General features: G+C 41.4%; 1 protein-coding gene and 1 non-coding gene across 2 annotated transcripts; both read right to left on the minus strand.

Annotated features, from left to right (window-relative positions):
- Positions 1-730: 730 nt before the first annotated feature.
- On the minus strand, positions 731-24541 carry PTCD3 (pentatricopeptide repeat domain 3). Its single transcript, XM_062575170.1, has 24 exons — positions 24423-24541; positions 23151-23200; positions 21648-21687; positions 20156-20201; positions 18755-18823; positions 17301-17405; positions 16794-16917; positions 15417-15535; positions 14609-14682; positions 14049-14136; positions 13895-13955; positions 13520-13602; positions 12816-12960; positions 11695-11745; positions 10722-10805; positions 8516-8544; positions 7883-7986; positions 6531-6609; positions 6347-6437; positions 5753-5838; positions 4828-4976; positions 3914-3955; positions 2329-2487; positions 731-1575 (listed from the first exon to the last, which is right to left on the minus strand). The coding sequence occupies exons 1-24, from the start codon at positions 24524-24526 to the stop codon at positions 1506-1508; spliced, it is 2052 nt and encodes a 683-aa protein (XP_062431154.1). The 5' UTR covers positions 24527-24541; the 3' UTR covers positions 731-1505.
- On the minus strand, positions 13669-13811 carry LOC134140506 (small nucleolar RNA SNORD94). Its single transcript, XR_009958418.1, has one exon. It is a non-coding gene; the product is annotated as a small nucleolar RNA SNORD94 (small nucleolar RNA).
- Positions 24542-24567: the final 26 nt, after the last annotated feature.

The following is a 24567-nucleotide window of genomic DNA, read 5'->3' on the forward strand; positions in this document are numbered from 1 at the left end:
AGCTAGAAGTGGGCATAATTTAAAGTAATAGCAAAGCATGAGTTTAGCTGGGTTTAACAAAAACTAAAGTACCCCCTTCAGCAGTTGTGTCCTGGCCTGTCTTCTGGTGTTAAGCATGTAGCAATATTCCAGTTTTAAACTGTTGGTACAGCAAAGCAAGGAGCTTAAGTTAATCTGTGGGAAAAAGTCCTCGCTTGTTCATTTTCTAACCCTTAACCAGGGGTAAACTAACATCTGCTGCAAAAGGCACACTTTTTTTTTTCCCAGTAAATAAGTGCCTTCAAAGCAGCTTACTTTTAAGTCAGTCCTTAGTGTAATGTGAGGATCACTTTAGTTTTAGCCTTTAAGTTGTAGTTTGTTCAACCTGCAGCAGCTGCTGTTTCCCAAGCTCCTTACACCACTGCTTCCCACAGTAGTGAGCTCTGCTGTGCTGCAGCATTAGGCACATGAACCTGTTCCCCCCTCCCCCAACACACACACACACACACACACACACACACACACACACACACACACACACAAATGGGAGGGGCAGAGAGGGAGCAGTAAACGCCCTCCACTGGAACGTGGTCTAATCCACACGTGAAGGAACACAACGGTTCTGGCACTTCTAGCTGAACTACCTCAGAAAACCTTCAAGAGTCTCTGACAAGCTCAGAGCAGGGGCAGACCGCTGCTTTAAGGGCTAGTTAACTACAAAGCAGAAAAAGGAGCAGGGCAGGCAGCTGTGTTCCTTCAGTCCCCTCAGTGTATTTATTGGCACACTCTGCATGAACTTTATGTATCCTCTCACAGACCAGCAGCAAGACTTTCTATAATCAATAGTTTTAGCTAAGAAATTAACTGTATTTTAATGTCAGACCTTAGGAGATACAGTTTCCAGCTGTACAGAGGCTAATGAAATTAAACTCTACAGGCCAAAGCCTGTTCCAAAACTCCCAGAAGGTGGTGGCGTTCTGGGTCAACCAAGGAAGAACACCACAGGTGATTAATACTACGTTACTTGCAGAGTTCTATGTACAGAGTAAGCAAGTTTATACTTGAGCAGTTCATGAAAGCTTGACAGCAGGGAAGGAATTCAATCCAGAGCAGGTTTAAGCCACAGGAATTGTGATCATGCCCAAGCTGTCAAGCACTTGCAGCCTCTGGAAAGCAGCACTCTGCACAGGAGCTCCCCAGGCCTTCTGCCAGCTGTTCAACAGGCCTCAGCTGCTCAGCAGCAGCTAGTTCTTGCAGGCAGTGATTCAGAAGACCCTGCGCTGGCATGTCCCACCCTTGTGTTGGAAGTTTGTGAGGACATGACCCAATACAGCTCCCAGCTTGCTCTGATGAGGATGTCGTACTCTTGCCAAATAGTTCCCACATCGTAATGGCATGAAGTGCACAGGTAGGAAACAGAGCGGCAGCATCTCTCCAAAGCAATCCACTGCGCTTCACAAAGCGGCACCCTGGAGTCAGAGCAGTAGCTGCTCCCAATTTTTCCAACGGGAAGGCAGGAGGGACAGCTAATCACGGTCACTATCGCTGTCGCTATCACTGCTGTCGCTGTCTGACTGGATACTCTCCAGTGCCTTCCTGTAGACGAAAAACAATAAAGATCAGGGACCTGTTGCAACCTTTTGCTTGAAACAAGTTATCCAAAACACAGGGCAGACCTCCCGAAAGAGAATGTCAGGACTGCCTGACGCCTACCGTTCTTGAAGGACAAGTTCTCCCAGCATTTGATGGAGTATGTCCATCTCCTCTCCAAAAACCAGACTACTGCAGTTGCCCAGAAATTGGTGGGCCAATTGTCAAGACTACTGGAACTTCTCCCCTGGACCAGACAAGTGGCTCCCAAACTGTGGTCCCTCAAGGCTGTGGCCCACAGTGGCCCACGGTCTGCAGTTTGACTGCATCAGCTCAGCAACAGACTAGGCCAATGTACTGACGGTTCACCCCGATCCTCAGAACCTGCAAACCATCCTATACCACTTCCCTGCTCTTCCTAGCACAAAATACACACTATCTTTCTTTGAATCAGCCAAACGCAAGGAGCAAAACATTCAGAGAAAGAAAAGCGGTGTCAAATCTGAGTGCTGGATATAACTAATACCAAAATGGAAGGTTACCTTCCCTCCCAGTGTGGGATCAAACACGGAGGGGGTTTTTGCAAGTGAACTGAACCAGAGTGATTATCAACACAGAGGTGCAGCATTTTACAGATGTGCATCATATGGAAAGCCACTTTCATTCCTGGCAGAAAAGCCTTAGCAAAGGAACTATCATCCAGCACCCTGCCTGTCTGCAACACCCCCTCAAACAGTACCATTAAGTACTCCAACTTACTTCTGCATTTCAGAGAGTTCAAATTCCTCCTCTGTTCTGCTTTTAAGCTTCAGAGCTGAAGGAAGACCAAAGGAGGCGGCCAGCTTTACCAGCTTAATTGCCTCATCTGGGCAGTTGGTTTGTTTGGCACAGTTCAAGAACTCATCCATCACTTGGTCACTGCAAGAGAAAAGCAAGCATCACTGTTCCCACCCAAGCAGGCCGGCCATTAGCTTCCAGCAGGTGCTTCTGAGAGGGAAAGGTAGTGACAGATTTTCAGATCACTCAGAATCAGCCCAGTTCTGCTCATACCAGAGCTGCTGGGAATTCTACCTCAGCCTTCGCTACACACAGACGTGGGAACTCGACTCTAACCAAACGCAATACCTCTGCTCCCTCGCACAGAGACAGAGCACTGCTCAGAGTAAGGAGCTTACCTTTGCACCAGCCTAAATAACCTTCCCTTCTGTGCAGTGCCCACATGAGGCCCTGCCCTTCTTTTATGGGTCTGGGAGAAGTAAAAGGACAACATGAGGGCAGTGCCTTTAAATCCAAGCAGGCATGTCGCTGCCAGAGGCTGCTGCGCTGTCTGGGCACTGGGAGGTGACAGCTGGCTCTGCTCTGCCAGCTCCATTTCATGTCAACGTGCTGTGACAGCTGCAGGAGATGCCGGTCTTGCCCTCAGGGAGGGAAACCAGCGTTTGCCGCAAGAAGCATGTCAGAGAACGGGAAAGCAGGGGACTTTTCAACCAGAAGAGCCTTCTGATGAGGTATCCTCATCACTCCTTCTCCCTCACATCCGTACCCCATGGCAGCCACAGACCATCAGCTACGCTGAGATTTCAGAAAGAGGATTCTCCTCCTTTCTCTGTTCTTCAAATTGAGATGGGGCTCTGACATGGCTTGGCAGCGTCAACATTTCCTTGGGCCACACTAACAGAAGTCTGCCAACACGGCCAAGCACAAGGTACCATTAAGGAGCTGCCTTCAGTACCATACATCTACAGCCACATAGAACTAATGCGCCTTGGTAACACCCATCTCTGACACCACATTCAGCTACATAAGCACCAAACAGTTTGTTTTTAGATATGTTCCTCTTGCATAGAAATTGTTTTCTACTTTAAATATGGTTTTTCCCCTCCCTGGAAAAATCTGGAGACCAGGTAATTCTTGTAGTCTGAGAAGGTGGCATGCACAGTTTAGGATTTAACTTGATAAACCCATCTTCAGAAATCCAGGTATCTCTAAAGCACCTACGCTTAGTTAATAGCATATTATTATTTTTTTTTTTGAGCACAAGGGGTAAACACATATGCCCAAGGGTGCCGTTTAGACTGATATCTGTTACAGAGTTAATCAGTGGCATGTTTTGTCCATGTTCCAGAGTTTCTTTCAATGGCATCCCAAGGATCAACCACTTAAGCCATCCTTTGCATCTTCTTCATGTCTGGGACACAAAGATCTCAGAATATTAGTATCTATCAGTTGATAAACACCCTCTGCTCACAGGGACAAACACATACATATGTGCACTCAGGACATAACAGTAAGATAAGGACAACTTATTGCTTACTCAGTATGTGAAGTCAGTGAATGTACTCACGTGGGGATCCTATTGATCTGCTGGAAATGCTCCATCATGTTCCTGTTCAATAGGGAAAAAAAAAGAAAGAAAAAAAAAAAGCAAGAATTAAATCTCTTGGATAAACCCTTGCTGGAACACCTGCAAACTCTATTTAATGAGGCGATCTTCCCACAGATTTGGAACAGATCCCTTGCTACCCATATTCTCCCAGATGCAGTGTACATCTGTTAAGACATTGTGCTAAGCTAGTCAGTAGTTTCTATTACAGCAAAATTAAAAGGTGCAGTTGGTGACAACTTTAATTTGAAATCTCTCATATTTTTAGGGAGGTACTTGCCACTTCTTTGTTCCAAATGAATCATCATAAAGAGGTTATCTGTATTTAATGGAAAATGTCTCACAACCTAGAATTGAGGGCTGGGTATTTCAATTAGTATTCTGAATTGAAAGCATGTAGGACAAAAAAGTCTAGCTTCTAAATTCTACAGAGTTCTAAAAAAATTTTTCTTTATAGCATTAATTAATATTAACTAATCAAAGTTTAATTAAACTCTAATTAAACTCTTAAGGAGTTTCAATTTTTGAGAACTGAAGTTCCAAAAATTAGAAATTAGGAAGTTCTAGGAAATCAGCTGCACTTAAAGTGATCATCCAGCCCCGCTTTGTCCAAAGCAGGTTTGGCTGATGCTCTAAGCCAGTTGCTACATTTACTTCTAAACCATTTTATACAACAGGCAGCTGTAACTTGAGCTGAGAATGAACAGCAAAATTAAGAACCCCTTCCTATTACATTCCCAGCAGGATTTATTCCCTGCTCCTGCACTCTCTGCACTAGCATCCCAAACAAATCACTCATTAGCTTCAAATTTTCGTGATTAAGACTTGAATTACAGTGTTAGCAAGATAAGAGCTCATGAAAGCCACAGGCATACCAAGCATCCTGGGTTCTCCCCGCCCTGGAGAACAACATGACGACATGGCCCAGGGCACTGCCTGTCCACTCTAACAGGGCCTGGTCCCTTCCAGATTGCTCAAGGGCAGCTTTAATATCTTCAGCACATTTGGCAAATGCCAGCTGAGTCTGTAAAAGATTACGCTATTAATGCCAAAACTTCTAGAATCAAAGTACCCTTTTCAATGAAATTCCTCCAACATCCTCCTACTGACACTACAGGCCTGGTAAGTGCCGCCGGCAGGATCTGCACCGGTTAGTTTGCGTATGTGTTTATCATCGGCCAAACCAAGAAGGAATACTACCAGCGATACCTTTGCCGCAGGCTCCTCTTAAGCCTTTGGAATAGGTAAACTTATGCCTTTGCATGATTTAAATTTGTGAACTAACAGTGGTTACTCCTGTTTTTTTTTTTCCTGCAGAAAAGTCTCCCTCCTCTGGCAGGAGGACTGTCCCTGCTAGGCAAGCTTCCAGACAGCTTTGGTGGGAACGCTGCAGTCAGAGACCTCTGCAAGGTCAAGGACAAGCCTTTAACTCTTCTCAGTTTGTCAGTTACTGCAATGACATTTGTGGCAAAATCCCTGAATTTTGCACTCTGCATTCCCAAGGATGTGCTAAACTCTGGCTGAACAGCCCTTGTGGCTTGGCTGGATTCCTTCTCAAACTCCTGGTTTGTAAGGAATTCTCTTCTTGTGTTAATTTGAGGTTTCTCTATCAATTGAAGACGATAAAGAGCAGACCTGCACGGGCTCATGTAAACTTGTGTATCTGTACTGGCATATGCACACCAATTGGAAGAACACCGGAAAAGTAACCAGGGACAACACCACAGCACCTAAACACGGTGTGTATGCCATACTCAGAAATGCAGAATGCTCTACTCTCTTCTCACTGGGCCTCCTTACCTCTTCAGGGTGCTGCTCCCTGCTCATCAAAGACAAAAGCTCCTCCAGCAGATCTTGTTTCCTATTAAATCCCAACTGTTTGATATCTGCTTAGAGAAAGACAGCAGTGAGCAGGATACTTTCTGCATGCTGAAGCCTTTAGCTACATACTTGTCTTCCCTCCTGAAGGTGCCAAAAGTAGGCAATGAATTTTAGTGAATTAAGCCTGGGCTGCTGATGAAGGTACTAATCCAGTAGTACCTTACTCTCTGGTAAGCACTCACGTTTTCCAAGAGGTAAGTATCAAATATGACATGGCTGTGATCTGACAGTCTGTACTTCCAGCAAAAATGTCAATTCTGCCTTTCTCTAGTACAACAGCTCCACCACTGCACTACAGAATAACGTCCCTCACGCCAAAACATCTTATCACAGTGACTCCAAGGTGGTAATGGGAAGCTTCCAGTGGCAGGTTCACATTTTGAAGACTGAAGCATAGTTATCTATGTTGTCCCAAATCCAACAACAACCGTTGTTTCCACCTCCCTCCCACTTCACATTCACCGTCACTTCTATCAAGCAAATTGCCTAGGTAGCCACATGGCTATCACTGACCTTCCCACACTGAAGGGATCATTTCCAAGTGGTTGGCTGCATCCAGTGCTTGAAGGAGGTCAAACATATTTCTAGAACTTGGATAGAAGATCTGATGAAGGAAGACAGTGACTTTAGTCTACTATAAACGTACCACTTCTCCGTACTAGAGCTTTAAAGCATGCTTACACTAAGACACACTTACCGAAGGGGTCATTTCTTTGTACCATTTCAAGACTACATCGATTTGTTCCATCATACACAGCAGTGAAAAAAATTTTGACCTACAGAGGACAAAAAGTACTAATTACTAGATACAATTGGATCACCTGAACCATACAGGAACACCAGCAAATCAGTGTTCTGATCAGGTTAGTACTGCAGGTCAGGGAAACCCCACTGTAAAACTGCAGTATCTAATAGAATCAAAAAAGCAGCAGTATTTTTGATGAAAAAAAACTTACTGCTAACACTAGGCAACTGGCAGGACTGAGTCAGAAGTAGGCCACAGCCTTCTACAGTTTCTACAAAACACAATCTCTCTGCCTGACACTGGGCCTGAGGTATCTGAACTCCTCTCAAACTCAACTGAAGGTTAAGTAAGAATTGAAGTGAACTGAATTAACCCAGTTACTTGCCCAAGTTCACAACACAAGCTTAGGATCTTAAGCCAATAAATGGAATAGGAAAAACAACTTTTATATATATATATATATATATATATATATATATATATATATATATAAAAGAAATTAATTTGCCTTATTTACTTGTGAGATGAAGTCAGATCATATGAATCACCCCACCTCAAACTGCGTATTATTTTGATGATACTATTTTCCCATGAATTTATCAGAGCACCTTTAGTTCCACTGCTCTAATAAGCTTTTCTTCAAATCAGATCAGTACCAGTCCAAGCACTTAATTATGCTCTGTGACTGCAGTATTTACTAACATTGGTAAAGATGCTTCAGACGGCTTGATTGCCTTGTCACACGGTGGAATTACTTGGAGTTCGGTGCCTAAATACATCTGCTGTCCTGCAAGCACCATGCAGACAGCCAGGTTCGGCCTGTATTCTACTTCAGGATGAAAGTTTAGAAGGCAAGACTAAATGGACAAAAGAGTTGTGGAAAATACCACGGACTGGATGAGGATTAAGCTAGACTGAGGCAACGAAAGGGCTAGGTTACAGACTTCTGTTCCTTCCTTGCTCTCTTGGCAGCAGGAGAACACTTTCCTACAATGCAAGAGGAACCTCTGAAGAGGCATAACTTTAAATGCTCAGTTCGATGGTAATCTACGATTTGTTTTACACACTCAGCCTTCTCAGATTTATGAACTTCACCTAATTCCACACACTCCAAGACACCTCATTTCAGTTTGGGAAAGGCCATGACTGTTCTTGAGAAGGACTATGTCATCTAATTTCTAAATTGCACATACAGCAGCTAGCTGATGTTCAACAAAGCACCCACTGCACAATGTTCAACTCCTAGTTTGTATTCAAATGGACAACAATACACAGATGCTGAATGTAAGCTGCACTGCACTTACCAATAGGCATTTAGTCGATCCATGTCTAAGAATTTCCAGTTGTCTCCCTTCTCCATTATCTTATTTAACCTATAGGCGAGCTTGATATCCTTAAGATCGTAGCACTGGAATAAACCAGTCAGATTTTAAAGCCACCAAATTTAACACAAAATCATCCTTCTTAGATACGGTTTCACAAACACGTGAAGCTGAAAGCAAACAGTTTTAACCACAGCGTGCAATTCAGTGCAACGACTGATTAGGCATTTTCTTTAGTTGAGACATAAATGTGTGATTGTCCCAATGGGCAAAATTAAAAGCTGCCCTTTAACCTCAACAGACAGCCTTGGCAACAGAGAGTATCAGACAATTGCATGTGACTGGCAAGTAGACGACAGGGCAAAAAAGATGGGGACTTGTGCAGCTGTCTGAGATGCACAAATTGCAGACACACAGGTTAGCAGTTTAACAGGAATCAAGGAAAGGACAGCAGACTAAGGGAGAGAAGTTACAGGAGGTGACCAAGATCAGTGAAATAGGAAAAGAAACAGAGCTGAACTTTCTATGACAGGTTGAAAAATTCACAGGCAATTCCAAAATAGATGGAGGACTCAAAGGAATAATTCATTCTGATTGCAGGCAACGGGTACTTACCACTTGCATAGCAGTGGCAAAAAAGTTGGCTGAAAGGGAAACAGTGCAGTCTGTTAGTTTTCAGCTTTAAATGAGACATATAGCAGATCATTAACCCATCCTGCTAGGGGACAGACAAGACACATTCAGTTAGAAAGCAGACTGGTAGCTAAGCTGACAATGTAGCAGGGATCTTGATTCTATATTTAGAGACTTTGGCATGGTATGAGTTTTGCTAGCGAGTGTTCTGGAGGCAATTAATATTGCTGTGCTTTTGGAAACAGATTTAAACACATGATGTGTTTGAGTTTAGGCTGTTTTACAAAAGCTATATCCACTTGTTTGACTCAAGAGAGCGTATCTTTTTAAATCACTAGGTTAAAAAGGGCAGCCACCTTGCTCCTTTTCTCCATTAACTCTAGGAAAAGAAAATACAAGCAACAAAGACAGGTATCTGTCTTCAGACAGACAGACAGACTCTTCAGTACATCCCAGAGCTGTCCAAGAATGTACAATTGCCCCCTGAAACAGACGCCTCCTTCCCATTTCATGAGGCTTTTCCTCTGGTCTCTGTAACTGGCATTTCAAAATAGCAAGGGGACTGATGCTCCCTGATGAGGCAACTGGCAAAGCAAGCCACAGGGGAGCAGGATGCACATAAAAAAAACCTATCTGCTCTAGAGCTCATTTTATTTGTGCTGCAAGAATTTTGGAGGATTTTAAAAATATTTTTAAATGAAACACTAGATGCTATCAGAGACTGAAGCAATGACTCTCTGTGGGTAGCAAATTGGAGGAAATGCCTGTAAGGCAATTTACTTTAAATCTCTACGCCCAATACACATACACCTTGAAAGACTTAATTCTTTAACCTAAAAAGACATTACTGTATTATTCTAGTGTTTAGTGTGTACCTCAGCTACAGCTTACAGAATCCTCTGAGGCAAGGAAAGGCCCTGCAGAGAACAGAGGTTTCTGAAGGCAAGAGTCAGATCACATCCAGCTAACGACAACACACTAAGGAAAAATAAGCCTCATTTTTTTTTCAAAGCGTTAAGCTGAATTCAGCAACATCAAAGTCATCAAAGAGCATGAGAAGGATCCCACTTTGGGGGAGAGCAGAGAATGTGTACATATACATCTTGTTTAGACAAAATTGCTCAGATCTGGTCTTATGTGAGCAATCTCTCTCTCTCTCTCTCTTGCATTGTGTGGAAAACTTCATTTAGTTTCCATGATTTAGGCAAGGTCTGTATCCATGTGCCCATCATCACTGCCTTTGCTGAACAGTGATATTTCTGTAAAGAACTTGAAGGAGCAGAAGATGTATCGTCATTGTCTGCATTTCTGGCAGTAGTTTAGAGCAAGAAACAGTACTAACAAGCAGAGCAAAATAGAAGCAAACAAAAGAGGTGTACAGCAGTCTAACTACTTTCAGGGTCCTTCTGAAGGACAACAAAAATAAGGATAATCTAATGTGCTACTTACACATAACATCTCTTACTCTACACTTGTCCTTTAAATGGCCAAACAGCAAATTAACTCTTCACTTGTTTCCTGAAACATGTACTGTAACAGCTTGTTCATCCTATCATACACAAATCTATCAGCAGCTAGAGTGCCTTCAGGCACTCTGTTAACAAACAACACGTTGCACACAGCACAGCTGTGGACCCTCTTTGCCAGACTTGCCTTCTGACTGAAGCTGCAGCAACTTCTATATGTAAAAAAGGCTTAGGTATGTCCTAGGGCAAAGAGTCTACGTACACAAGGGAGCAAGAGCCAATGAGATATGTGAGATACTCAGAATCTACCCTTTCTATAGATCCAAGATCGATTTTTGGAATGCTTTCCATAAAGTTTCATTTCATGTAATTTTCTGAAAAGGATTAGCAGTATGATGCACCTTAATGTCCTAGCCGTTTCTATCTCTTCATCAGAAATGTATCATTTCACTGAAGCTGCTAGCAGATGCTTTTCCTTGAAATAGTCTCATGAACACCCTCATGTTTTTTACTGCACGTAACACTTATCCACGTTGCAACCACTCATACTTCCCACACAGAAGCTCACGTGCCTATGCATAGCACACCTTCCAGGCACTGGCTCTTTGTCTCCAGAATTATCAGAAGGTGCCAATATAAGCAAGCTGCAGGCTGGTAGAACCACTTGAAATTTCCTAAGTAACTTTTTCATCTATGCTTAAAAACAAGGAGGTTGTCAGTACCGTCATCTGGGTCCTGGGGAGTGAAACTCCTCTTTTCAACTTCTTCTAGTACCTCAGTAATGATGGTTGATGGGCGAAGCTCAACTGTGGGACAAACAGACAAGCGACATCACATCTCAGTTGTACTATGTGCTTCGTTCAGTAAAGAACCCCAGCTTGCAAATATACTACAAAAACTGGAGCAAGCGCTGCAAACGGGTGTCAAGACTCTCCTCTCTCTGTCCCTACTTGTAGTGCTCAAATCCAGCTGCCATTTTATTAGCACTAAAAGCTGCCCTACTATTGCCAGATTTTTACACCATGACAGGACGGATTCAGAAATACTCGAGCACATTCCAGCTAGGAACCCAACAGGCCAGGACACTTGTCTATTAGGAGGTGGCACTGGAAAAAGCAGTAAGATTTATAAAAAGCAAAATGAGACTCCAGAGCAACTCCTTCACATGTGTTATAGCACAAGGACCACAGTTACGGCTACAGTGTCTATTTTGCTCCTATGCTCAAGTATTTCTGGCTAATGGACTCGTAACATTTGGGCTCCCACCTTTCCTCACAACTGTATTTCAAGACGGCTCCAAATCACAGAACAGTTCCCCAAGAAGCAGAATCTCTACACAGTTTCTTTCCTGTGAGTGGGACAGGCTATGAAATCACAAGTGTAACAGTCAGACTTGTGCAGCATTTGCTCTTCAGTTTTATCAATCTGAGGCCACAAATGGAAAGGAAACAGGCTTTCTTTCCAGTCCTCAAAGCACATGGGCTTTCCCTATAACAGGTTAAGATCTTCTGCAGTTTTTTCTTCACTCAAGTAGAATCAGTCAGCACAGATTGGGACTGCACACCTAAGCTTTCTTTTAAGTCATGTATCAACTGCTTTCTGTATCAACACATGTATCAACTCATAACCTTTAGGAAATACTTAAAACAGAAGTCAGATAGGATACATTCACAGACAGCTTCATATTGTACATACCAGCTCTATAAAATATATAGAGAAGATGCTCATACGTTGCAAGGCTAGGCTCTGAAAAGTAAAAACACTGAAGTTACTTTGACATACTTGGCTGAACTTTAAGCCTGATCTCTTCATGCTTCACCTCTTCCAGTTACACAAGTGCATAATTTATTCTACCAGCTCTCTCAGCTTCCACCCAATTGCAGGACTAGACCTCACACACACATTATGACTGGGAGAGATGACTCCTGAGGGTGGACCATTAGCTGGGATATCATATTGCTATGAGGCAAGCAGCCAGGCTCCTGCACTGTAATTAACAGCATAAGTATTTCATAACTAGTTTTCCACTCTACTCATGAACAGACCTCTAGTATATCAGCAAGCATTTTACTAGGACAAAGCATTCTCTACAACACATAAAATCAATTGTGCATGTATTCCCTATCTTTGCAAACAGACAGTTGTTATCATCAAAATCATCATTTAAAGCAACATTTTTTTTTCTGTACAGATGTAGATGTATAACCCTGAACTCAATTCAGTAGCTTGTGAACTAAATCTCCCTGATTTACAGGAAGCTAGCTGACTCAGCTCCTGCTGCAATTTTATATTCACATTATTCGCTATTTCTGCTACAGCAACACAGAAGAACCCAGCTGAGAAAAGAGAGGCTAGGACCTATGCCCCCACTGTATACACACACTTGCCCTTGAATAGCCAGATGTAATTAGAGGTAACAACATAACAATATGCAAACTCATAACTTAAGACTAAAGAGCCTTAATACCACAGATTTCAAGGTGGTATCCATAAAACTTAGGAGCGTTTTTAGCGTCAAAATGCTTCATTATTTAAGTGGTTAAATGCATCCACTGTATTATAATTAGTAATAAACACTGAATGAAGATTCTGAAGACTGATTCAATTTGAAATTCAGTGGCACCTAGCTAAGTTATTACAGCTTTCATCCTTCCGTTCTCTCACAACAGGAGGCAAATAGTAAAGCCAAGAACACAGAGACAAATGCTTATATTTCTTCCCTAGAACTAGGAGTCACTGTGTTTGTTGCTGAACTCTCTTAAATTAGCTATTCTGGAATTGGCACCGGAATATAACAGCCATTCTGTTTCTCTTACCTATATCAAGTGCATTCATTTCCTTTATTACCGATAAAGACGCACTTCTGCCGATGCCACCACATCTTCTCAGAGTCTTCAGTACAGCATTAAAAGTTAGTACATTTGGTTGCACTTCCTGTTGAACCATGTGATTCAGGAAGTCCTTAAATAAAGAAAAATATCCCAAACCCTTAGTACTTCGCATGTTTCAAACCACAGCATTTCCCCAATCTCATGCTTCTCTTCCCCTATAAGTAAATGACTGTGCCTCAATCGATCATTTACTAAAGGCAGTACTATCTCATCTTTAATTAAGCTTGCCAAGAAATGGGACTACACAATTAAATCACTTCAGCAGATACTGAAGATTCGTATCTAGCGTATCAGGAAGATTTTTAAATTAATCAATTTTCTTCCCTGATGTTATCTCATTAGAACTGAAAACTCTAATGCTGTCCCCAAAATTCCACTTCCATCACATCTTTAGTTACAATTCAGAGAAGAATTTTTATCTAAAAACATTTTCTTCATCTCCCCACCTAATTTCCCAGTCACGTTCTGACTGGGCAGTTCTTGGATCAGCTGTGTTCTTTAAAAGGCACATTATTTTGCATGGGCACAGGTCTGATTTTGCAATTGTTTAAACTAATACCTTCTAGGAAGCTCTTGTTTTTAGCATTAGTCTTGTAATAGCTGCAAACTTCCACCGTCCACCTCCTTACCTTGACTAATTCCCATCTTTCTGCGAACTTCTCCTTCAGATATGGGACTGCCCTAATCAGTGCATTGAAAGTATGCACATCAGCTGGAAAATGTAAGATAAGCCATTTTAGTTGATAACTATATTCCGCAGAAAACAGTCTATTTTAACATGGCTCAGTTTCTGGCGAGGTTCTCATGCAAACATGTTTCCAGTGAGCCAGCCACATGCCAGCTGCACTGAAATAAGCAGTTTGCATTCAGCTCCCATGATCTAGCTGAGGTCCGTACCCCTGCGCCAATCATCATTGCCATGAAATGAATACATATGTACCCCACTTCTGCTAAGTAGCTTCTGCTACTTAGAAGACCACAAATCAAACCCAAGAGACAATTACCCTTATGCCTGTCATTCAGCAAGTCTGTGTACATGTCATATGCTTTCGCAGGAGCCCCATGCTGGAAAAAATAAATGAATAAGAACACTGACAAATCTCTACGTAAGATTTCACAAGTTGAAAAAGGCCTCCCAACCTTGAAGGATAATTTTACCTTCACCATCCCACGGATCATTGTGCAGTAGGAGTGTGCATTCTTTTCTGGCATTATCTTAAATATCCTTTCAGCATTGTTGTTCTCCCTAGAATCAAGAAACAGTATGCATGTCAAAATAATCAGTAAAATAAACCTTTAGGAAAAGAATTCAACATACAGAACAAAGTAATGGGCTATACTCCTATGGGCTGACCTGACATTCAAATATATTAATTACTCCTGACATACTGAGTGATTCTGTAATCATTTACTGGATTTCCATCACCACTTTAAAAGATTAGCAAATACAGTTTTTTTAACAAGTAGTATGTGTAAGTATGTCAGTTTATTTTGCAAATTCAATAGAAAGAAAAAAATGTTTTTTGAGTAGCATGGAATACTTCCAAGAAGTAAGAAAAGTAAGCTTGTTATCTATGAAGTTTGTTATAGAGGGATCTGCATCTCCTCTAGAAAGTTTTTCATTTGTAGGTTGCCAAAAAGTCATTAAATCTGTTTTATAGTAACAATGCATGGGCACAGCCCACTGAATATAGGAATATCAGAAACATTTTCTATACCTCCATCTAAAGCCAGATGAATTCAAAGATTTTTGGAACTGCCTCCTGGGACTTCTCTGCTCTGAAGTATTCTCCTGAAAAGATTTTTGCGGAAATGAGCTTCTCAGAACTCAAAGTTACGATTCAACAGTAAATGATGTGATTTGCCAATAATACAGAAGTTCAGCAGCAATTTACATGCTACCAAATGCAGTTTTGTATGAGTTATGTTAAAATGATTTCTATTACAATGTTCAGGAAGCAAAAATTAGGTAAGAAAACTGCTTAAATATACACTTTACTAAACATACTAACAAGACGAATTATACATGCTAGATTTTTTGTAGAATAAGTGGAAATCATTGGGTTATATCACATGATCTAAAAAACTATCCCATAGTAAATTGATGAGGGGGAAGGAGGTATTGTGTAAGATACCTACTGCTCTGCTTGATCAACTTTTATTTCATGGTCACACAGGAAACCCTCCACCCTCATTAAACTCAGTTATTAGGGTTCAGGCAGGACAAAAATAAACTAGCTGAACTACACCAGCAGTACTAGAAGTCCTCTTTGCAGGTGAACAACAAAAATATGTTACCAGTGGGAAACAGCTACCTAAACACAGTTCAGCAGAACTGGCAGGGTTCCAGTTGGGAACCAGTTCCAGTTAGAGAAACTATGTTTGCTAGCAGATCAGACACAGGACTCTCCTAATTGTAATTAACGTCCCTTCAAGATATAACATCTGACCCCTCTCACCCTATCTTCCAGGTAGCCACAGCACTGCACTACTGAGGACAGAAATAACAGAATAGGTTTTTCATACCTCTGGTTCTTCCAAATCTCCTTTTTGTTCTTGCTGTTCTTCCTGAGCACATTCTCCATCTCCACAGAAGCATAACAAATCTAGAAGGCTGTTTGTGGTCTCCAAAGATACAGGGCTACCTATAAGAAAATGAGAATGCACAACAGTTGCAGAAAGTAAAGAATATGTTACTAATTCCACAGCATGCCTTCACACTTTCGGACACCAAATTATGCCACTTTGCTCTCTTCTGACACAAAGGTTTCTCTAACAAATCTATAAAACTGCATGTGAAATCAACACTTTCAGAAACCCAGTCACATTAGAAGGCATTTTTAACACTGAACTAGGCTACCCATTTTCCACTGATGCCACCTAGACAACTGGAAAGTGTGCAGTTTTGCTGATCAAGGGTAGAGGTGAGTGGCAGCTGGCAGCCAAGAGTGACAAATAACCAAAGCCTAAGTCAACAACTAAAATTTCAAGTGCTTTTCATAACTACTCACAGAATACAACCTGTTGTAAAGACTACCGGGTGATTCACTTTCCCATGAAATGTATTTAAACCCCAAAAGTAAAGAGAATGATTTGATGGAATCTTCTTGCTTCCATCTGCACGGGGATGTGAGAAGGTCTCAGCTTCCCAGTGATCCTCCTCCTTCAGAGGCTCTGACAGTTAAGTTTTCTATTGCTTCCTCCTCATTCACTCATGACCGAGATAAGATGCAGATTAAGGAGGAAATCATTTACTCGTTTACTGAGGGCAGGTTCACAGAAGGGGCACTAGCTGGTATGCTATGCCGTTCCTTTACAGCAGCAGCGCTCAGCATAGATGTAGCTTACACCAGCCAATATGTTACTGCCTGAGGACCTTCGCTGGCAGGATATTCACTCAATCATACTGCATCCACTCTTGGCAGCTCTTGCTTTGCCCTATCACAAATTCTTCCACTGTGAAGGAAAAAACATCAACACTATATCACTCACTGCTTGATCAGCAAAACTCTTTGTTTTCCGTTTTACCAAAGTGACATGACAGCCCAGCAACGGACAGGGAGTGCCTACTAATTCTGGAGAGCCACTTTACCAGAATAGAGGCAGCACTAAAGCCAGCAACATAATTGTGAAATTGCCTCTGTACAAGGCCTTGGTCTCCATTTATGCTATGGATGTAGTTACACCGAGCAGAGAGGAATTCCACTGCTCAGCATGTGTTAAACTAGGTGTCCTCACAGACAAATTCAAGCACACAAGCTGAGTGTTAGCCCATGCACTAGTCCCCTTTACAGTTCCAATTCAAAGTCACTAACTCACATTAGGCTATACCAGCTAACAAATCTGGTTTTTGGTTCAATAAAAGTGGAGCTGCAGCTCAAAATCTCAAAGCTGAGCACATACCTGCTTGTAGGAGCTGATCGAAGAGGTCCACAGAAGCTTTCACTCTTCTGAGGTGGATGCGCTCTTTCAGAGCTTCCTCACTCACTCCTTCAATTTGAGGCGTAAGATTCTCAGGCATCAAACACTGAAAGCAAAGAGCACAAGTTAAGCAGATGTTCGAGACTTCTCGAAGCTGTAACACTAGCCAAATGTGTTTACTCTTCACCCAGTAATACGCTACTTGGATGATGTCCTGACCTCTTAGCCTAACAGCAGTAGTCACTTCGGTGATAAAGGAACACACATCCTGATCTCCTGTTTTCATAAAGAGCCTGAGATGATAAAATCCTAAGCCAAAATGTTCACTACAGAAACACCATAAAAACATATCACTTCTTTCATAACTGTCTGCAAAACAGTTAACGAAATTATCCTTTTACATTAGTTTGGGGCCCAGTCTTACAAATCATCTAATTACCCGCCAAAGCACAGAAAATGAAAAGATGAAAATGAAAAGCAGAATCTTACTGGTATGTTAGGCTCTGCAGCAGTCTTGTCAAAATACTGAGGAAACTCCTTTATAATGTATTTGGCAGCTCTTCTCCCAGATTCCTTTGATAATGAAAATAGACGCTGCACAGGAAAGAGAGAAAACAACAGTTTGATGAAGAAATTCTCAATTAAAGTTGAATGAGGCTGAGAATGAGGAAAAGGCTTCTGTAAGAATGAACATTCTGAGATCAAATTTAACTCATTCTTCCTCTTCGGCCTTTAGGAAGAATATAGGGACAAGACAATATTCCAGATAAACATTCAAGTATTTATGCCAATTTCTTTAAACAAGAATGCAATTTACTTCTCTGTTACAGAATTGAACCCCTTGAATTTAGTCTCGGACATGCATCTGAGATGTTGCACTACTACTGCAAGCTCAAAAGCTTTTCTCTTCAGAGGTGCAGCATTAGAAATTTTCTCTTCCTGTCCGTCACTTCTAAAGAGTATCATCAGCATCACCCAATTCTCATTCCCTCCTTTTCCTCAAGTTCTTAGGTCAGACCCTCTTCCACAATTTCTTTTAAAACTCCTCATATTTGACAACTCTGTTCAGATTTTTCAGTAGCTTCATTCATCTCCAGTCTGCAAAAGAACTGCTGAAGTTCTCCTCTCTCTTAACCACGTCACTGATCTGCCATAATACATCTCAGTTCCTAGTCTTTTCTTGCTACGCTCTAATTAATGTCACCCACAATACTTCTTTCTTGCTCTCCTTTTCAGTTCTGCTTTCTCCTGCCTCAGCTTCGTGATCTTTAACCTTAGACAAAGAGAATATCAGGACAAAATTTCTTTCTTTTTCTCTTTTTATTCTCATCTAAATACTACTAAATTACCAAACAGCTGTCCTGTGATAACATTAAAATTCCTGCACCCTGTTCACACCAGGTAGCTAACAACATGTAGTCTACGTAGCAACGTACATGTAAGTAGCGACCTTGTGCATTCCAGTTCACAAACTTGAGTCAAATTTAGTAAGTTGCATGCAAATTTAGTAAGTTGCATGCATAAAATCTCAACACTTGCACTATAATACCTTCACATTCTGTATCCAAGGTATATAAATAATAGCCTTAGTATGTTGAAAGCCCCACTTAAAGAATTACTGTTGGATTTCTTTAACGGACTATGAATGCAGAGAAGCAGAATAACCAAAGAGGTAAGCCACTAACACACAAGAACATTAACAGAGCTGCGGCAGTAGGCAGATCCCTAGAGGGGCAGGAAAAACAGGATAATTTTGTATATTTTTTTTGTATCCAGAAAATCTTTACAATCATTGTGAGTTAAGAATCACACAGATAAAAGAATTTCTGAATAGATATTTAATTTTACTCTGTAATTAAAACAAAACAACAATAGGCTAGAGTTTCCACAACGTGGGGCGGGGTGGGGGAGAAGCTATCAAAGATTTGAAAGAAAATACTTACAGAATTGGCTGTATTTCTGGGAATAAGGAAAGGATCATCCTGGAACATATAATGAGCAGCAGTAGGATCCTGCAGAAAGGAGAATCCAGGATTCAAAGGCTAAAGTTGTGTATAAAGGCATGCTGTACACCTGTCTCAGTGCCCCATGCAATTTAAGGCACAATGAACAGTTCCATCAGAACCACAAGCTGATGTCTTTTTAAAGAGCAAAACACTTTTTCAAAAGCTGTTAGTCTCTTTGGAAATAGCTTTAAGAGCATCTTCTTTAAACACACATACACAGGCAGGCTAACCTAATGATTGCAAAAGGGTCCTTACTATAATATGACCAGCAATGTGTGCCCTGCAAAGCAAACAGGGCTCCCACCCACCATAGCCTTGGGGGAGCGGAGGGAACTTGTGCAATCGGTTTCAATTTCCAGAATCCCAGACAGACATTTCTGCACATTGATCTGCAATGCTGTAAATCAGAAAGCTAGTGACAGTTCAACTCTCAAGGGGTTTAAATGCCATACTAATTAAAAAGGTCAAGTTCTGTTTCTCTGTACTTAAGAGTCATTTTACATCACAGCAGAGGGAAGGAGAAACTTTCAGATCAAAATAACATCCTGAGTTTGCTCTGCTCTGTGTAGAACAGCATGAATCCCATCTTTCTTACTTATGCTGCATATTCAGACCTTCTTCCACCATCCTTTAACAGTTATTAGCCCCAATATAGAGATGTTTCTGATTGTCATTATAAAGATCTGAAGTGGTGTTTTTTAGTTAAAGATAAGGACGATCACAGTATTAAAAATAAGGATGAGCCACTGTGTTTTGAGGACTTAAGACGCTGGTAACTGACAATTATACAGATTTTTGATTACTCTGAGGTTCCAAGGCCAGTGGAAACTAGCATTCTTTGAAAGCTAAAATTATGTTAATTGAGACAAAGATTTTTTTTTCCATTACTCTCAGAAGTCACAAAAGACAAATTCAAACTATAAGCATGGCACAGACTTATCACCAATCAGCAGTCCGGTATTAAAGAATGGCACCATCATATTTACAGCTGATGGCCTGACAAGAATAGAGCCTGTCTGCTCCTTCAAGGCATGCGTTCTAGACTGAGATTGGGCAAAAGCAGTCTGGACTGGGAAATTGAACTGGTAAAGGAATTTACTTTTGTTTTCAGCAAAACCCCTAGCAATGTATTACATTTTTCACTAGTAGTTACAGCTTTTGTTTAGCATTAGAACGAGGCAAAGAGTACTAAGCAAAAATGAAAACCCTGTACAATGTGTGATTAAAATCCAATTTTTCCTTCACGGTCAAGGCAGAAATCAGATTCTTTCAAGTGATAGTCCAAGGCATGAGATGGAAAATTCAATCTATTTCCATGATCTTAACAGAACTGCTTACCCTGTTCACAGTAGAAGCCAATGCTTGAAGAACCGCTAGCTTATCCCTAAAAATAAAGGAGCTTTGATTAGCGTTGGGTTGCACACTTTGAACCTCGTGTGTTACATTTCCTGGAGACCAAATAAGGGATTGACTAAGACTTTGAGGAAAACCCAGAAAATGTGCATGCTTCTTGTTACCACAACTGCCTCTGTTATACAGCAACAAAGGAAGAATAAAGAGCATGGAAAGGAAAGAATTCTCTCAGAGTCCCTAAAGATTATCCTATCTCTTATTAACAGAGGTAGTAAGTCTCTCTTCAAGTCTTAAATGAAAGCTAGATTTTGACAGACTCCTGTGCCTGCACATCCTTAAGACTTTGGTTGTGTTTCAGGCAAACAGCAAACAGGCCTCTGAAAGTCTTGAGAACACAGTCATTTACCCAAGAGAAAAAAAAAAAGACAAAGAATATATGACACCTTGTGTAGTCAAAACGTGTGAACAAAATAGCAGGCTACTACGTTACCAGGAATTTTGTTAATAACAAAAACAGAACCGTGGTCAGATCCTACTAAACGCTGAGGTAAAATGAGCATAAATTTAAGTTATTAGTATAGCCTGAGAAGAATCAAGACAACTGAATCACCTCATATGGATGGAATATATTTGGAAACTGAACACATGAAGGTAAACAAAACACAGTATTTTAGGAGGTAGTTATTTAACATTTCTCCTCAAGTTAACATTCACTATATATTAGTGTCCTGTTCCGGCAGACAGCAAATGAGTAAAAACAAGAATAATGAAAGAGAAAACGCTTAGGCTTCAGGCTGAAGGTCATCTTATTTTGGGTTTACGTAAAGATACCATTTTGCTACAGATTTAGTTTTTCCGTAAAACCATTTTTATGAATTTTATCCTAAGCTTTTTAGAACATCAGGACAATCCTAACAAAATCACTTTTGTTTAACTGCGTTATTTCTAGGAAGGCTTTTATTCAACAGACTGTCAATGGTCAAGTTGATTTTGCTGAACAAAACATATCTAGAGGTAGACAGGCAAACAAACTCATTTTAACAGATTTCTAGTAATTGCAATGTTTCATGAAGAAACAGAATTATGCTTAAAACTGCAGTGTCTAAACTATTTTTAAAATAAAGGTCAGGAGTGAAGTGTGCAGACACTGCACAGAAAGGAAGAGTTAAAGAGTAGTCCTGGAACTCCCATTAAAAGGAAAACCATGAATGGGACACTAGATCCATAATTATAACAACTTGCATTTTCTTTCTCAATTCTGCAATACACTTTCAAGTGAAATACTATTTACAAACAAGATAAACATGACAGTACATCTGTTTGCTCTTACAGAAAACTTGCTTGCAGCAGGTAGTAATGCAGGACTGGTTTTGGTACATCCCCATTCCAGTCTTATGCATAAATAGATTACATTTAGCTTTCTGACAATGAATTTTTTCCAGGTCAAGATATTTTCTAATAATAAACAAATGCTTACCAGGTCTTCCTTCGTGGAATAACAATTTCTTCTCGAGTAACTGTAAGAAACAGTATTAAAACCATCATTAGAAACCAATGAATATCTAAAGAAAATGTTATCTCAACTTCATGAAAATCCCTCAATTAAGATAATCCAGCTAAAAGTATTTATTAAGCATAGATTTTAAAATCAAAGTCTGATGTAGGCCACAATTTATTGCAATGTTAATTGGGGGGAAAAAAAAGGCTAATAGGAAAAAGACAGTCCTGTGTCCAGACAGGGTCAGAGTCTGTGGCAAATAATCCTTTCTACATCAAAGAAACTATACTCATTTACCTACCCAAGTTCCTTCAGTTTCCCTTACTGTCAGATCTTCCAGCTTGAGCCCAAATCTTTTGCACTTCCTCCCTTTCCTACTCTCAGTTCCTTAGTTCAAAGTTTGTCACCTCTGTCTTTTTTTTTTCCAATTCAGCTTGCCTGAATACTTCTGCAATACACTCTGAACTTCCTGTTTCTACACTGAGACACCAATAGTTAATTTATTTCAGCCACAAACACCTGTCTTCTCAGCTTTATATCAAAAAAAAAAAAAAAGACACTGCAAAGAAGCAGCTAGAAGTTGTCAGCAGAGCCAGTCAGTAAATCCATTCACAGAGGACAGTGATAACTAAAATAAAGACATGAGGTAGGGGAAACCCTACAAGTCTACAGCATGCACACCACAGAGTACAGACCACTTAAAAGGAACAGATGGTACTTTTCCTTTCACCTCTGTATTGGTGCTTCCATGAGCTGTTACTTACTGGCAGTAACTTGTTTCCGTTTGCAGCACTGCTCCAAATATCCCAGTTTATTCTTCTACAAAACTTACAACAGAATTACAGAATGGGATATGGAGCAGAAACAACAGAATGAAAGAAAGAATCACGTGTTAAGGTGGGAAACTCTTTGCTACCAGAAGTTGTGGCTATCAAAAGTTTTTACAGCTTCAAAGAACAACTGGAAAACTCAAAACAACTTCATTCAAGGCTACTAAATGCATAAACACACCTCTAGCTCAGTAAGTATTTTGGCTATCAGCTGCTGGGGCTAAAAGAGCATCGCATATACCCAATTTTTACACTTTGACAGACATCCGCTTCTCACTGCTATGGGTGACAGAATACTAGGTTAGGCGAATTTTTAGTCTGATTTGGTACAGTAATTCTTATAAAACAGATGTTACAGGTTTAGTGAGGTGAGACTAGATGAGACAGAGATGAAGTCTTAATTTGCTGGAGGATATCCTCACAAGAAAGGCAGTATGGCAGAAACCTGGTTAGAGGGAACAAGAATAGAATCACATCTTCTCATACAGCTAAGTAAAGAACTGATGGTGAGGGTAACCAAGTTACACTAGGAAATCTCTGCACAAAAAGCAGGGAAAAATGGCATTTTATTTCCTCTTTATCTCATCATAGGCTATGCTGTGTGGAGATACAAAAATTAACACATAAGAAACTAGGAATTAAAATATCATACCTTCTGAGTTTTCCACCGTCTTCTCTAAAGCTGTAGTACTAGAAGAGTACCTACAAACCAATCAGAGTTTTGAATTTACAACCGTAACATTAACTCAAAACCTTAACAGGGAAAGGTTACGGAACTACTACACTGTGACCAGCTCCGGAGTATTATTATTATAAACTCCTATTTGATGTTTCTCTTAAAAGAGAGACAAAAGATTATAGGAAAAAAAATCATACTACATAACGAAAAGCGTTATAGATTTTGGGAGTATCATAGTTTTCAAAAAATATTGTATCTGAGAAAGAAAGTCCTGAATATAGATCAGAAAAACGATCAATTTTACTTTTTAGAGGCAGAGTGAAGTTTAAGGCAGTTGAAAGCAGCTGCTTTTCTTAAAAGATTTTAGACAGGTGTAGTGTTCAAACAAAGACTCTGAGTTGGGAGTAGTGAAACTAGACACATTTTTGTCTGGCTTTCTGCAGGGCTGGGAAAACACGCTGGCATGAGCACTGCCATAAGAGGCACACTGGCTTAAACTTGCTTCTGCTGCATGCAGCAAGGCGGCAGCTTTGCGCTCAGTTCAGATTCCCAGGACACATCTCCAAGCCTCTCTTGCAACTGGGCGACTTTTACCACTTTTAAAATACGTTAAAGCTTATATTAAAATATAGTTTTACTCACGGAGTAATCTAACACGTCACCATAGCCAGGGATAAAACCACATGTAGCATAAAGTCTGCTACAGCCCTAGTGTTAGCATAGGCTTCAATGCTGATCTCGACCCTATGGGAGAAGCAGCTAATGCATATTCACAGCTGTAAGGTTTAAAGTTATGCGATGTTTATTACTCTTCCTGTATTTCGCACCTATTTATCTTTTAATTTATGATTTTGCTACCTCAGGTGGGAGTGATGTTTTGCCTATAAGCAGCATCCGGAGCAGCAGGATGCTTTCTCTCAAGGCATACCGCTCCCCCAACGTCCTTTCCTGAGATTCAGCGCTGAAAGCCGCCAAACGCCTCAAGAGCAGATTTCATCCACCTCCCCCCGCCCCCGAGCGGCCCCTCCGCCCTTCCCGCCCTGCAGCGGCCGCGCACGCGGGCAGCCGCCGGGACCCCACTGCGCCTGCGCAGCGCACGCCGCCGCCCCCACCGCGCCTGCGCGGCCTGTCACGCCTCAATTCCCCCCCCCCCCCCCCCCCACCTCCCCCAACTGCTTCCTCTACTGCGCCGCCGCCGCCGCCGCCGGGCCCGCGCTAGCAGGGCTCGGGAGCGGCCAGCCTTACCGGTTCTGCTCCCGCTTCCCGGCGCTGCCTGCCCGCAGGCACCACCGCCCGCTCAGCAACCTCATCTGCTGCCACGAGCTGCCGCCCAGCCGCCGCGCCGCCATCTCGGCGCTCGCGCCCTGCCCTGCCCCGCCGGAACGGGGGC

The sequence above is a fragment of the Rhea pennata genome, chromosome 4 (genome assembly GCF_028389875.1).
Source record: "Rhea pennata isolate bPtePen1 chromosome 4, bPtePen1.pri, whole genome shotgun sequence".
Lineage (NCBI taxonomy): Eukaryota > Metazoa > Chordata > Aves > Rheiformes > Rheidae > Rhea > Rhea pennata.

Bases quoted from the DNA above. Each gene is read 5' to 3' on its own strand.
- PTCD3 (XM_062575170.1), bottom strand. From the start codon at position 24,526: ATGGCGGCGCGGCGGCTGGGCGGCAGCTCGTGGCAGCAGATGAGGTTG. The intron at 15,536-16,793 runs GTATGTGCTCAG...ATTTTCTTATAG, and splicing joins CGATCAGCTCCTACAAGCAG to GTAGCCCTGTATCTTTGGAG. The intron at 13,956-14,048 runs GTAAAATTATCC...TATTTTTTCCAG, and splicing joins TGATCCGTGGGATGGTGAAG to CATGGGGCTCCTGCGAAAGC.